Source organism: Xenopus tropicalis, chromosome 2, assembly GCF_000004195.4.
Source record: "Xenopus tropicalis strain Nigerian chromosome 2, UCB_Xtro_10.0, whole genome shotgun sequence".
NCBI lineage: Eukaryota > Metazoa > Chordata > Amphibia > Anura > Pipidae > Xenopus > Xenopus tropicalis.
The window spans coordinates 11,612,120-11,628,125 of NC_030678.2; the positions used below are offsets into that span (position 1 = coordinate 11,612,120).

Here is a 16,006-nt window from a genome sequence, read left to right on the forward strand (position 1 = left end):
TGAAGGCTCTTCTGTATGATCCCAACTGGAGAATTTAAAAAATTGCTAAAAGATGGATAGTTACATAGTTACATAGGGTTGAAAAAAGACCATAGTCCATTAAGTTCAACCCATCCAAGTAAACCCAGCACCCACACCCTATACTTACCTATCTATACACTCACATACATAAACTATATATACAACCACTAATACTAACTGTATGTATTAGTATCACAATAGCCTTGAATAGATGTGGAGACACAGTGGGCCTCATTCAGGCCTGGACTGGAATACAAAATAGGCCCTGGCATTTCAAGTACCCAGAGGCCCAAACAGCCCCCCCCCCAGCCCAATAAATAGTGACTGTCTATGGCACCTTACAGCAGCCCCTCTGGCCAGAACCCACATTCCGGGCCTGGACTCATTTATAGGGCATATGGGCAGCAGGTCTAAAGGTTGCAAAATCATGTTGCACCAAGCAAGTACTAATAGCAATGCACCCTGGCACCTTGTAACCCCCATTGCTCCACAGTCATGAATGGCACATAATCTAAGGGCATACTAGGGGTTGCCAATCTACTACTCAATCCCAGCCCCTCCTGTATGCAGCAATGTATGAAGAGAAAGAGTTGACAACAGTCCCCAATAGAAGCCTAACATAGCTTTCTTCTAAAGGGACTTTTATGTGTATTTCTATACAATGTATTAACCCTAAGTACTGACTTTTCCTCCAACGTAACTGGTAAAGTTTATGGAAATCAAATGTATGGTAATTGCAATACTATAGAGTTAATTACTTATGGGAATAAGGGGCGGGTGGTGACATCACAAGGGGCAGGGAGGGGTGGCCAGTGACATCATGGGGCAGGGCTAAGACAGCAAGTCCTGGACGGTTTTCCGAATTTGGAAAATCAGACAGACAGTTCTGACCCGGACAGCCGTTCTGAAAACCGGGCTGTCGGCATCAAAACCGGACTGGTGGAAACCCTAGTTGGGGCCAATGCCAAAAATATGACACTAGTGACCCAAAAACAGCACAATGAAAGGTTTCAAGAAAGAACTAGTAAGCTTAAACTAGCTTTTGTTTGTAACCCCCCATACAAACAAAACTACACATCATTGGAAGCTACTACATGTTGTGGGATGAATATGCCGATGGGCTCTGTTGTAAGATCAGGAAAACACCAACTCCACTCCAGCCTCCTATCCTGTTGTCTTTCTTTGGCCCATTGGCATTCATGTGCTCTTCTTACTGTGATAGGTGGCTGGTCAAGATGCTAGCCCCACAAACCCCCGATATCACCCCATGCCATCGTGCCACCAACAGCCCCTTGCTGAGCTGTGTAGCCCCCACTCCAGCCTTACATACATTAGTAATAAATATAAACTCTGAGCCCGCGTTAGAAATAATACAACGTTAAATTGTAACTTTATTACAAACTGCATACATAGCATCCTGTTTGTAATGGACCTTGGGGGAAATGACAGTGCAAAGAGATCCCATTGAATCCCATGTGGAAAAACCCTGCAGGAGCAGATAGTGGCATTGTGGGAAGGGTCTTCTTTATTCAATGCTGCAGCGTCCCGAGAATTGAGTGGAACCCTGTGTGTGTCAGATTCAGTTGTGTGGCACTGCCGTGCCTGGGCATCCTGCAAGGAAAGAGATATATTTCCTTATTAAGATAATATATAAGTACAACTCTAGCTGCTCTAGGTCTCTGCATCCTCATCTAAAAGGGTTCAGGGTAAAACAGTCTTAGCAATACAGGTATAGGACCCATTATCCAGAATGCTCGGGACCAAGGGTATTCCGGATAAGGGGTCTTTCCATAATTTGGATCTCCATACCTTAAGTCTACTAAAAAATTAATAAAACATTAATTAAACCCAATAGGATTGTTTTGCATCCAATAAGGATTATTTATATCTTCGTTGGGATCAATTACAAGGTTCTGTTTTATTTCTACATAAAAAAAGGAAATCAGTTTTAAAATTCTGAATTATTTGCTTATAATGGAGTCTATGGGAGACGAGCTTTCCGTAATTCGGAGCTTTCTGGATAACGGGTTTCCGGATAAGGGGTCCGATACCTGTATAACTAAAACTAAACTTTCTCAATACTCAGAGCTTATTTAACTACAATATGCAGCCCATTAAAAGTGTAACAGCCCCAGTCCCTTCCCAGAGGCTATTATCCCCCCACTGCTACTATAGGCACCATCTCTCCCTACTATACCTGCTATCCCACAGCCCCAGTCCCTTCCCAGAGGCTATTATCCCACTGCTACTATAGGCACCATCTCTCCCTACTATACCTGCTATCCCACAGCCCCAGTCCCTTCCCAGAGGCTATTATCCCCCCACTGCTACTATAGGCACCATCTCTCCCTACTATACCTGCTATCCCACAGCCCCAGTCCCTTCCCAGAGGCTATTATCCCCCCACTGCTACTATAGGCACCATATCTCCCTACTATACCTGCTATCCCACAGTCCCAGTCCCTTCCCAGAGGCTATTATCCCCCCACTGCTACTATAGGCACCATCTCTCCCTACTATACCTGCTATCCCACAGCCCCAGTCCCTTCCCAGAGGCTATTATCCCCCCACTGCTACTATAGGCACCATCTCTCCCTACTATACCTGCTATCCCACAGCCCCAGTCCCTTCCCAGAGGCTATTATCCCCCACTGCTACTATAGGCACCATCTCTCCCTACTATACCTGCTATCCCACAGCCCCAGTCCCTTCCCAGAGGCTATTATCCCCCCACTGCTACTATAGGCACCATCTCTCCCTACTATACCTGCTATCCCACAGCCCCAGTCCCTTCCCAGAGGCTATTATCCCACTGCTACTATAGGCACCATCTCTCCCTACTATACCTGCTATCCCACAGCCCCAGTCCCTTCCCAGAGGCTATTATCCCCCCACTGCTACTATAGGCACCATCTCTCCCTACTATACCTGCTATCCCACAGCCCCAGTCCCTTCCCAGAGGCTATTATCCCCCCACTGCTACTATAGGCACCATTTCCCCTACTATACCTGCTATCCCACAGCCCCAGTCCCTTTCCAGAGGCTATTATCCCCCACTGCTACTATAGGCACCATCTCTCCCTACTATACCTGCTATCCCACAGCCCCAGTCCCTTCCCAGAGGCTATTATCCCCCCACTGCTACTATAGGCACCATCTCTCCCTACTATACCTGCTATCCCACAGCCCCAGTCCCTTCCCAGAGGCTATTATCCCCCCCACTGCTACTATAGGCACCATCTCTCCCTACTACACCTGCTATCCCACAGCCTTAGTCCCTTCCCAGAGGCTATTATCCCCCCACTGCTACTATAGGCACCCTCTCTCCCTACTATACCTGCTATCCCACAGCCCCAGTCCCTTCCCAGAGGCTATTATCCCCCCACTGCTACTATAGGCACCATCTCTCTCTACTATACCTGCTATCCCACAGCCCCAGTCCCTTCCCAGAGGCTATTATCCCCCCACTGCTACTATAGGCACCATCTCTCCCTACTATACCTGCTATCCCCCAGCCCCAGTCCCTTCCCAGAGGCTATTATCCCCCCACTGCTACTATAGGCACCATCTCTCCCTACTATACCTGCTATCCCACAGCCCCAGTCCCTTCCCAGCGGCTATTATCCCCCCACTGCTACTATAGGCACCATCTCTCCCTACTATACCTGTTATCCCACAGTCCCAGTCCCTTCCCAGAGGCTATTATCCCCCCACTGCTACTATAGGCACCATCTCTCCCTACTATACCTGCTATCCCACAGCCCCAGTCCCTTCCAGAGGCTATTATCCCCCCACTGCTACTATAGGCACCATCTCTCCCTACTATACCTGCTATCCCACAGCCCCAGTCCCTTCCCAGAGGCTATTATCCCCCCACTGCTACTATAGGCACCATCTCTCCCTACTATACCTGCTATCCCACAGCCCCAGTCCCTTCCCAGAGGCTATTATCCCCCCACTGCTACTATAGGCACCATCTCTCCCTACTATACCTGCTATCCCACAGCCCCAGTCCCTTCCCAGAGGCTATTATCCCCCCACTGCTACTATAGGCACCATCTCTCCCTACTATACCTGCTATCCCACAGCCCCAGTCCCTTCCCAGAGGCTATTATCCCCCCACTGCTACTATAGGCACCATCTCTCCCTACTATACCTGCTATCCCACAGCCCCAGTCCCTTCCCAGAGGCTATTATCCCACTGCTACTATAGGCACCATCTCCCCTACTATACCTGCTATCCCACAGCCCCAGTCCCTTTCCAGAGGCTATTATCCCCCACTGCTACTATAGGCACCATCTCTCCCTACTATACCTGCTATCCCACAGCCCCAGTCCCTTCCCAGAGGCTATTATCCCCCCACTGCTACTATAGGCACCATCTCTCCCTACTATACCTGCTATCCCACAGCCCCAGTCCCTTCCCAGAGGCTATTATCCCCCCCACTGCTACTATAGGCACCATCTCTCCCTACTACACCTGCTATCCCACAGCCTTAGTCCCTCCCAGAGGCTATTATCCCCCCACTGCTACTATAGGCACCCTCTCTCCCTACTATACCTGCTATCCCACAGCCCCAGTCCCTTCCCAGAGGCTATTATCCCCCCAATGCTACTATAGGCACCATCTCTCCCTACTATACCTGCTATCCCACAGCCCCAGTCCCTTCCCAGAGGCTATTATCCCCCCACTGCTACTATAGGCACCATCTCTCCCTACTATACCTGCTATCCCACAGCCCCAGTCCCTTCCCAGAGGCTATTATCCCCCCACTGCTACTATAGGCACCATCTCTCCCTACTATACCTGCTATCCCACAGCCCCAGTCCCTTCCCAGAGGCTATTATCCCCCCACTGCTACTATAGGCACCATCTCTCCCTACTATACCTGCTATCCCACAGCCCCAGTCCCTTCCCAGAGGCTATTATCCCACTGCTACTATAGGCACCATCTCTCCCTACTATACCTGCTATCCCACAGCCCCAGTCCCTTCCCAGAGGCCTATTATCCCACTGCTACTATAGGCACCATCTCTCCCTACTATACCTGCTATCCCACAGCCCCAGTCCCTTCCCAGAGGCTATTATCCCCCCACTGCTACTATAGGCACCATCTCTCCCTACTATACCTGCTATCCCACAGCCCCAGTCCCTTCCCAGAGGCTATTATCCCCCCACTGCTACTATAGGCACCATCTCTCCCTACTATACCTGCTATCCCACAGCCCCAGTCCCTTTCCAGAGGCACCAGTTCATAGTATGAGAGGGAAACAAGCAGACTCATTTTCTTACAAGACGACATCCCTGTTTCACTGATGTATTGGCCAGTGAAGGATTGACACAAACACATCTATTAGTCAGAAAATGAGTTACTGACAAGTTCCGTGTCTCCAGTCCCTTCATTAGGCCACAAGAGGGCAGACTAACAATCACGGCTCAGAGACAGGAATTTTCAGAATGTTCATTTGTCACAAAATACAAATACAAAAACAGATGGCTCCAGTTGTATTTCTGTATATTTCTGACTGCATTTTTAAAACATTCTTATAGATATTAGTGCTGCTTCTAAATTTCAGTCTGGGTGGTTATATAATTAACTTTACCACTGTATCAGTTGCATATCCTTCGATTTGGTCATCACTCCCAAATCAATTAAACACAATACCTTGATATATCATGAAACAGAACTGATATCAAGTGATCTATTCTTGTTCTCCTTCCGCTTCTTCTTCTTCTACCTACAGAGTGAAACAGTGATATTAGTACTGGCCAGCAGAGTGCGGGGGGGGGGGGGGTTGGGGGATGAATTATGAGGGAACCAGAGGTGAGAGCAACCCTATAGTTTCTAGAGCAAATATTCTTCTTTTGACACAAACCGAGTTCTCAATGTCTCCTCCAAAGACACGGATACGTTTGCTCTAGAACGTCTGTATAGTTCTGTCATTTCTCAATACCAACTGATTTGTCAATAGAGCTGTTTCAGACATTTTTTATCAACAAATGATATTTTTCCTGTCATATGAAGAATATCAACAGAGTAAAGAATTAGAGACTTCTTGTTTTCCCTTTGACATCAAACATTTCACCCTCCCCCCTTCAATCAAAACAAGAGTAAATATACAAGAATGTTGTAGAAACACCTTGCTCTACATCAAACAGAGAGGCCATTAAGTGAGCAACATGATATGACCAGGATTATGTATGTTACTCCGGGTTACAGCCCGTCTCCACTTGTAATAAGTCCGTCTTTGCTATTGGTCACCCGTTGTCTGAACCTCTGACCATTAGTGTTGCAATGGTTCTTTGGGTCTGTGCAGGACCGGTAATACCAAAATGGCGAGGACTAGCAACTAAATAACTCACTCTTGGCTTGGTGAGACTTAGTGAGCCGCACAACACGCACAAAATACAAATGGCTGCCCATGAAAAGAATAATATATATAAATAATTGAGCACAATAGGGGTGCCCACAGTAGCAACTGCTGCAACTCGCTCCTGATGCACCAAGGATTGGGTAATCCTAAATAGAAAACTGCCATTTTAAGAATTAAGACAGCATCTGTCTCGTCTCAGCGTTCTGTTGTACTTCATCACTGGCAGCCATTACAATAGGCTACAAACAGCACTCGGGTCAGTATAAAGGGCCAGTATTGTTGGGCGAGATATCCATGGGGGAACCTGTGATTTCCAGTAGTGTTATTAAATGAATGACGGCGACAGGTACCAGGGAGGCCAGGGTATGTTTATATAGCGAGTTCTGCGAGGCATGTCCACAACATTTGTTGTTAGTCAGATGCAGAAAATGAAAGGCAATGAGGATCGACTAAAGACTCCGGAAAGCATTAAAGTGCTTCTCGTTATCATTCCCGAAATTATCCAAAAGATCAGTGGACTCCATGCTCACCTCCTCCTCTTCAGCTTCTTCCTCTTCCTCCTCCTCCTCAGGGGGACTTTCACTAATCTGAACGATGAAATCTCACATTAACACTACAAAATGACACACAAACTGTGCCCAATGCTCAGTGCAACTCTTGTTTATATTAAAAGGTTAGACTTGTTATCACCGTAGGGAATAATGTACCCCCCAATACAAACTTTCATTCACAAGGATCTTACATGTTTCTTAACAATGACTGAATGCAGGATGAGTTATAAAGAGCATGGAAATTTCTGTAACTTCTGATATCCTTTGTGATTACTGGCAGGGGGCACATTATCCCTTGAGGCTCGAATGCAAGGTTTAGGATCTATTTATTAAGGATAAATGTTTGGAGAGGGGTTAGTTGGAGGTACACAGTTGTTTATAGCACATGAGCAATGTTAGAGAAATACTTTTGTAGAATCACAAGTTTTTAGTTTTGATGTGAAATAATGAGATTATATATAATAAATAATGGATATTAGAAGTCACTAAGCCATTCTATGCCATTTTTATACAGGTTTTTAAACAACCTTGTATTTTGAAGTGTTTGTAGCTACATATTCTCCAACCAAATCTACAGAACTACATATTCTCTAACTTTGGTACGGTTTCCCTGGGATATAGTCTTGTGCCGTCTGTAATGTATGTGATAGTATAGATTGGTAAGTTTCGGTTGTGTGTGCTGGGTTTACTTGGAAGGGCTGAACTTGATGGTCTTTTTTCAACCGTATGTAACTATGTAACTATGTCTGCTTCGTCTCAAGTATATAACAGTTCTCTGTACGCAAGGTTGGACTGGGCCATTGCTCCCCCAGTTGCAGCAAAGTATAAGGCATGCACGGGGTGGGGGTGCTGGAAATGGGTGAGGGGGCGATTGGGGGACCCTGGGGGGGTGTGGGGGCTACTGGGGTAGCAGCCCCAGTGGGCCTTGGATACCCCAGTCTGAATCCGTCTGGACATAAATTGATGGGTGATGGCTGTTTATAGTCAGATTTATGTTTAGTGACTTCTCATAACTTGTTACATTGCAAGTTGTTATATGGTATCTGCCTTGCCTACAGGGTGCCATTTGGATTCAAGACGAGACGAGTGACGTTGTTATTAATGATGTGCGGGTTGAGAAACCACACCTAACCCTAACCAACCCGAACCCTATCCTCTATTTATAGACCCAAGCCCGACCCTCAATGATGTCACAAAAGGGGGCGGGGCGTGCCAGGTGTGTACCTATAAATTAGAGACGGGGAAGAGGAAGCTGGCAGTGTAAGGTTGTGGGCGGGGAGGGTGAGCGGAATCGCTCAACCTGAACCCGCCAAAAACCCGCAGTTGATGTGGCGAAGTTGGTCCAGACCCACCCGACCTGTGGGTTAACCCGAGGGTTTTGGGCCGGCCCACACATCACTAGTTGGTATGGTTGCCCTGAAAAATGGTCTTGTGCCCTTTACTTGGTCTGAACTATATGAAAGTGTAGGTGGCAGAGTAGCAGGGTGATGCCCATTTATAGTCAAATTGATTTTGGTTTAGTTGATTTGCAATTATGGTTCTCTAAACCCATCTGGCCATGTTTGCAGTATTTATCTGGCCTTCCTGCCCAAGAGCTCCTGTAATATAGTAATATGGCCATCATCTCCAGAACAGAGCAGTTTAATGTGCCCAATTTAGCTTGCCGCGTGTAGGGAAGAACTGGCCGCACGTGCAGAATGTAGATCTCATTGTGAATTCACTTCTTAAGTAATTGCAGTCTTAAGGGACATACAAGAACAGATTCCAACCCAGAGCAAACATTGGGTATGTATTTGCATCATGTCCTTGACTTTCTTTTATTTGCAAAGAGAAAAGTCTTGGCTTTAGTGGGACCTTCAATATCTGAGACAGCAATAAGGTTGCTTTGCAAGAAGATTAAGTCACAGGCTTGGAGGACAACGACAAACAAACAAATAAAAACATAAATATGGTTTTGGGAAAAGATTAAAGAAAAGAACCCAAAAAGGACCCACATTACTCCTATGTTGCCGTCAGTAGTTGGAACCCGAAGAGATAGCTCAGCTCGGCGCATCAGCAGACACGAATAGGATGGTTACTATCAGCCCGCGTAAGTAATTGTAAATAAATGCACAGAAGCCACAATGCATCTCGGCACAATGAGAGCCTTTGTTTTCCAGTGGTTTCACTACTTTAAAAAACACAACTGGCGCAGCTCAGAGAAACTGACGTATAGTATGTACCATGGGTTTTGATGCTTTTGGCCCATTCAAAATTTTCCAGTTCCGATTTATTTTAATATTTGGCCAGATCGTTCGCTGGATTAGGATTTGGTATAAAGACAAATTTCAAAACAGGGTTCGGTGCATTTTTGGTTATTTGTTTTGTTATAGAGTCCTGCTATAACTATGGGGCACATTTACTAATTACACGAATCCGAATCCCGAATGGGAAAAAATCAGATTGGAAACGGAAATTTTGCGACTTTTTCGTCGCCGTCGCGTTTTTTTTCGTATTTTGCACGATTTTTTTGTCGCCGTCATGACTTTATCGTATTTTGCTTGACTTTTTAGTTGGTGTCGCGATTTTTTCGTATTCAGCAATTGTAAACGGCGGAAAAAGCAATCCGATTTTTTCACGACGGCGACAAAAAAGTCGTGGAAAATATACAATAAAGTCGTAACGGCGACGGGAAAATTGCGGGACATACGAAAACGTCGACGAAAAAGTCGCAAAAATACCGATCATTACAAAAAAACACGTTTGGACGCTTTCGGTCCGTTCATGGAATAGTAAATGTGCCCCTTAATGTTATATACAAGTACGGGGGATCATTACGAAAAAAACGCGTTTGGACACTTTCGGTCTGTTCATGGAATAGTAAATGTGCCCCTTAATGTTATATACAAGCACAGGGGATCATTACGAAAAAACGCGTTCGGCGCTTTCGGTCCGTTCATGGATTAGTAAATGTGCCCCTTAATGTTATATACAAGCACAGGGGATCATTACGAAAAAACACGTTCGGCGCTTTTGGTCCGTTCATGGATTAGTAAATGTGCCCCTTAATGTTATATACAAGCACGGGGGATTAGATCTGAGCCACAACAGAGTAAACTTGCCGCCCAAACACCATACCTCCCAACATCCCAGACTTCAAAATTCAGACATATTAGCTACATCGCCAATCCACCAATGGCATCAATAACCAGCAGCACCCAAGATTCCCCTCAACTCCCCACCCGTCTTCCGACACCTTTTTGTCTCAAAATAAATAGGAGTTGGGAGGTATGCAACACCAACATTCTTTAAATTCACATTATTTTTCTCATTTGTCAGTTACAGTATAATCTTAAACATCAAGTTGTTAGTAAATACGCTGGTTAGGCATTCAACAAAGATTATACTCATTTCAATTACAGTGTTTTCTTCTGGCGGAACCTCCTCGTGTTGCACATCAGATGGTACTTCCGATTCCTGCGCCTAACAAAGCCAAGAGATTTTATAAACAGTTCGTAATGTAAATCTGTATGGTAACTTGGGCTAGAGTCGTTAAATAACGATTTTAAACCAAAAAATATTAGTGGAAAATGTATGATAAGTCCTTTGTAATCACTGTGCACCTTGATTATATATTTTCACCTCTACTTCTATGTCTTATTCACAGCACTTTGGATTTATTGATGATGTTCCAAGCAAAGCCATGTTATACTGTGTGTCTCTGCCCAAAGACATTTGATTCCAGAGATACTTTTGCCAGTAAAGGCATGCAATGATATTTTTGAATCAATATAATTTTCTTTAGTACAGGTATGGGACCCATTATCCAGAATCCTCAGGACCTGGGGTTTTCCGGATAAGGGGTCTTTCTGTAATTCAGATCTCCTACCTTAAGTCTACAAAAAAAATTATTGAAACCATAATTAAACCCAATAGGGCTGTTCTGCCTCCAATAAGGGGTAATTATATCTTAGTTGGGATCAAGTACAAGTACTGTTTTATTATTACAGAGAAAAGGGAATCATTTAACCATGAAATAAACCCAATAGGACTGTTCTGCCCCCAATAAGGGGTAATTATATCTTAGTTGGGATCAAGTACAGGTACTGTTTTATTATTACAGAGAAAAGGGAATCATTTAACCATGAAATAAACCCAATAGGGCTGTTCTGCCCCCAATAAGGGGTAATTATATCTTAGTTGGGATCAAGTACAAGTACTGTTTTATTATTACAGAGAAAAGGGAATCATTTAACCATTAAATAAACCCAATAGGGCTGTTCTGCCCCCAATAAGGGGTAATTATATCTTAGTTGGGATCAAGTACAGGTACTGTTTTATTATTACAGAGAAAAGGGAATCATTTAACCATTAAATAAACCCAATAGAGCTGTTCTGCCCCCAATAAGGGGTAATTATATCTTAGTTGGGATCAAGTACAGGTACTGTTTTATTATTACAGAGAAAAGGGAATCATTTAACCATTAAATAAACCCAATAGGGCTGTTCTGCCCCCAATAAGGGGTAATTATATCTTAGTTGGGATCAAGTACAGGTACTGTTTTATTATTACAGAGAAAAGGGAATCATTTAACCATTAAATAAACCCAATAGGGCTGTTCTGCCCCCAATAAGGGGTAATTATATCTTAGTTGGGATCAAGTACAGGTACTGTTTTATTATTACAGAGAAAAGGGAATCATTTAACCATTAAATAAACCCAATAGGACTGTTCTGCCCCAATAAGGGGTAATTATATCTTAGTTGGGATCAAGTAGAGGTACTGTTTTATTATTACAGAGATAAAGGAAACCATTTATAAAAATGAAAATTATTTGATTAAAATTGAGTCTATGGGAGATGGCCTTTCCGTAATTCGGAACTTTCTGGATAATGGGTTTCCAGATAAGGGGTCCGATACCTTTACCAAATCTAAAACCCTGGTCCCTAATTATTAGGAGATGAACCTATTGTAATCTCAAAGACCACGTATCACATCCAGTGCCATCAACAAGTCTATAATAGGACAGTACTTCCATAGACAGATGCTTATTCAGATCCAGCATAAATAATTGTTTATTACATATGGAGATGCACAAAATCCAAGATATGTATAAGGGTATTTTGGCAAAAAGATTACGATTGGGGGAATTTGTTTACAGTTTATTGATCACTGATTTTTCTGTGATGCCATAGCATGTATATATCGGACTATTTTTGGTGTTTTTGTAAGAAAATTGATCTCACCATTTTAAAATGATGGATTTGGTGCACCTTTCATTATATGTGTTACCACAAAGCACTGTTGTGTATATTGAATTAATATGATGTCGTACACACACACAATATAAGTTAAATTAGCAATTAAAAAGCATTTGCTTCTATATCAAAGTATATCAAGTAACTATATCAAGTATTTGTTTCTATATCAAAAAGTTGGCTGTATTTTCTTTCAAAATCATTTCATTGCGCCTATCCGATTGTTGGTTAATACAAGAAGCTGGTTAGACATTAAGCAAGATGGAATACTCATTTATTACAGTGCTGTTGTCTGCTGGGAGCTCCTCGTTTTGCGATACTGCCGGTTCCGTCACTTCCTGCACCAAACGAAGCCAAAACATTGGGTGAAAAAGGGCAAGGTTTCACATTTTTGTTCCAAATCATATTAGTTGTAAAATTGAAATTTGAAAAAAATACAAATTAGGGTTTAATCAAATCAAATGCAGCTTTTTGTTGGTACTGAGCCTTGGTGAGTATAAAGAGTCACAAACGTTAATGCCCCCTCATAGCAACGCATGTGGCAATTGCCCCACTTTATCCCCATCAGACCTTACATGGAAGTGGGCAAGAACCCTGAGCACTTGATCTAATATCATCTGCAGATTTCCCTCACGGATGTGTGCCCTTAGGGTTTATGCTACATGGAGAATCTCTGATAACTATGTTACTAAGTATACACCAAGGAATAGCATTGGTTGCTATGGATCAGTGCTCTAAGGGTTTTCATTGCTGCAAAAAAAAACAATGATTCACTGTTAAAGCATCTAAAGGACTTGAAATTTTTCCACTTTCTTCCATTGAACAGAAGAAAAAATTTGCCACAAAATACCCGTATTTTAATGAATTATTACCAACTAAATGCCGCCTATTTGTGTATGATGCCCAAACAAGAACCCTCATTGGGGCAGGGGCCGTAGAAATGTGCCTTATTGTGGAGCTCCTTATAGCAGCGACTGCTCCCCAGCTGGTTTTCTGTCCAGAAAGAGACTGGAAATTGGATAATATACCAATAAGGATAGGAAGTTAGTTTTATATTTAGTGCCAAACTTGGAGACTAAACACTGATACCCTGTTATTATTTGTTGATGTCCAGTTGACCAACCGATTATTATCTCAAACACAAAAGAAGGAAGATTACTCTTACAGTGCATCAATAATATCTATTAAATGTACAGAATCCAAAATATGGATCAGGGAGGTCGACCATCCCAGAAATTACGTTTGGACTTTGGTCACTGAATATGGACCCTGGTTGTCTACGTTTCACTGCACCCAACCCCAGGCTGACCGAGGCTTTGCCCATAAATGTTTCAGTATTATCATTCTGACCAATCATGCTCTTAGTTTCGGTTCTGCAAACTCAAATTCGTTACTTTTTTGTCTGAGTTTATCAAACATAATATCATGGATTCTGTACATCTTTGATCATTTACCATGATGCTCTGTTTCCAACACACACACAATTAGAGCCTAATACAGGTATGGAATCTGTTATCTGGAATCTGTTATCCCGAATGCTCAGAACCTCCATAGAATCCTATTGCCTATTCAAACAATTCTTAATTGCTTTATCTCATTAATAACAAAACAGTATTCTGTATGCAGTAATAGCTAAACTAGGTTCAATCCATGTTGATGGTAAAATTAGTTGAGTTAAGGGCAGTGGCACACAGGGAGATTAGTTGACCGTGGTAGTGATGAGTAAAGGTCCCCGTACACCTTCAGAGCGGATCTTCTCCCAATATCCCCCACCTACGGGTGGGCGATATCAGGAGAATCCAGGCTAATTCGATCGTTTGGTCCCCGATTAGATTTTTTAACCTGCCCGATCGATATCTGGCTGATTTCAGGCCAGATATCGGTTGGACAGGCCCATCGGTAGTGCCCATACACGGGCCGATTAGCTGCCGAATCAGTCTAAGGGACCGATATTGGCAGCTAGAATCAGCCCGTGTATGGGGACCTTAAATCTGTCCCGTTTTGCTTCGGCAAAAAATTCATGAAGCTACAGAAAAATTTGCGAAACAGCAAAAAATTTGCGAAAAAGCAAAAAATTTGCGAAATGCGTGTTACGCATGACTTTTTGGTTGCGTCTGCCCATTTTTACATGGCCATGCCTATTTTGCAGTGACTGCATCCATTTTGACGCAACTTTCTTTTGAGGTGCCAAATTTTTTGGCACTGCATTTTCGTGGACGATTCGTGAAACAATTCGCCAATGCCATAATGGGATAATTCACTTCGAATCCATGCCTGGTGAGAGAATTCGCTCATCACTAGTCCTCGGTAAAATCTCAGCTACCACAGGCGACTAATCTTTCTGAAATGTCTTCCCACTGAAAATAAAGTGAATTGCCGGCGGGAAGGCATACTCCAAAGTCGCCCGAAGATTCCAGCACAGATAACGAAGCACTGCTTGCAGTGTCGGACTGGGGTGCCAAGGGTCCACCAGAAAACCCTTAGACCTTAGGCCCACTCTCCCCTTCTCTGGTCACTCACTTTCTTTAATCTCTTAATTACTTCTTTTTACATCTATCCTTTCCTCCATTTCTTCAGTTTCTTTTCATATAGGATTGAGTAATGGCCATGGTATAGGCATACAAAGCAAATGGTTGGGTGAGCAGGAGGGCCCACTGACACCTGGGCCCACCGGGAGTTTTCCTGGTATCCTGTTGGGCCAGTCCGACACTGACTGCTTGTGCTTTCCAACCGGTGATTTTCTTTATTGCCAATGGGAAAGAATGTCAGGGGGATTTGTTGTCGGCGGTTGACAAGATTTAACCGTAGGCTACATTTCCCTGTGTGCCACTACCCTTCACATTAGACTTCGTGAATTCCAAACTATGAAGTAAAATCTCTAGGTCCTAAGCATTTCAGATAAGAGATCCCATACCTGTCATAAAGATGAGAGAGAAAAGAAAAGTTGAAAAAAAAAGAGGGTTAGAAACTAAACAAGGAAAATACTGATTACAGTGTTGTCTTCTGCTGGAACCTCCCCATTTTGCAGGCCAGATGGTACCTCCAGTTCCTACACCAAACAAAAGCAAACGTAATTAAGAGGAACAGGAGAAGAGCAAGAGGAGAACCTGCAAATAAATACACCTTCCGATTATTTATATTATATACAGTACAGTGTAAAATACACGCACCAAGGGCATTAGAAGAATGCCGTTGGTTTATATCAAGGACCAGATTATGTGGCCACCGAGCGAGAGCATGTGGATCATTTAACATCTGAATGTGAAACTACATAGAGCATCTTTCTTTTGAATTAGTTTCATGTAAATGTTCTAGATGTAGCTGATATGTGTAACTGATAAACTTGTGATCATTACAATGCAAATAAACATTTGGAGGTCCATTTATCAGCATCAGGGGCGGGCCAAGCCAACCGGGCGCCCTAGGCAACCCGGTCGGCCACCTCGCCCCTGCACCTTCCTCATTCGCCCCCCCCTTTGGCACGCATGCGCAGTTGAACGCGGGGGGCGGGGTTCGCGTTGCGATTCATTATTGCCCCCACCGCGTAAGGACAAGCGGCGGGGGCAATGACTAAAGAGCGCGGACTAGGGGCCCTGATCAGCATTCTCATTTTCCTGCTTTTAGAACTTTCTGAAGCCACCACTAACCTCATTTCCTCTAAAACTACAAATGGCAAGTGATATATTACAACAGCCTTTTAAATAAAGATGCAGGAAAAACGCACATATTTCATATTGTCGCACATGAAAAGTGTAAGAAAAAAACCTCTAAAACCACAAAGCAAAGAAAGATCTTCCAGTTGTAAAGAGGACACCTAATAT

General features: G+C 43.6%; 1 protein-coding gene across 3 annotated transcripts in view; it reads right to left on the reverse strand.

Annotated features, from left to right (window-relative positions):
- Nucleotides 1–1,382: 1,382 nt before the first annotated feature.
- The window catches only part of sh3bgr (SH3 domain binding glutamate-rich protein), a 32,257-nt gene continuing 17,633 nt past the window's right edge, over nucleotides 1,383–16,006 (reverse strand). The window contains exons 4-9 of one of the 3 annotated variants that reach the window (NM_203546.1): nucleotides 15,178–15,234; nucleotides 12,467–12,523; nucleotides 10,347–10,409; nucleotides 6,927–6,983; nucleotides 5,688–5,760; nucleotides 1,400–1,632 (exon numbers count right to left, since the gene is read on the reverse strand). In NM_203546.1, coding sequence (NP_988877.1) covers nucleotides 5,725–5,760; nucleotides 6,927–6,983; nucleotides 10,347–10,409; nucleotides 12,467–12,523; nucleotides 15,178–15,234 — 270 coding nt within the window. In that variant the 3' untranslated portion in view covers nucleotides 1,400–1,632; nucleotides 5,688–5,724. Of the gene's footprint in view, nucleotides 1,633–5,687; nucleotides 5,761–6,926; nucleotides 6,984–10,346; nucleotides 10,410–12,466; nucleotides 12,524–15,177; nucleotides 15,235–16,006 lie in introns of all 3 variants that reach the window. The other 2 variants (XM_031895795.1, XM_031895794.1) reach the window with 2 other exon arrangements.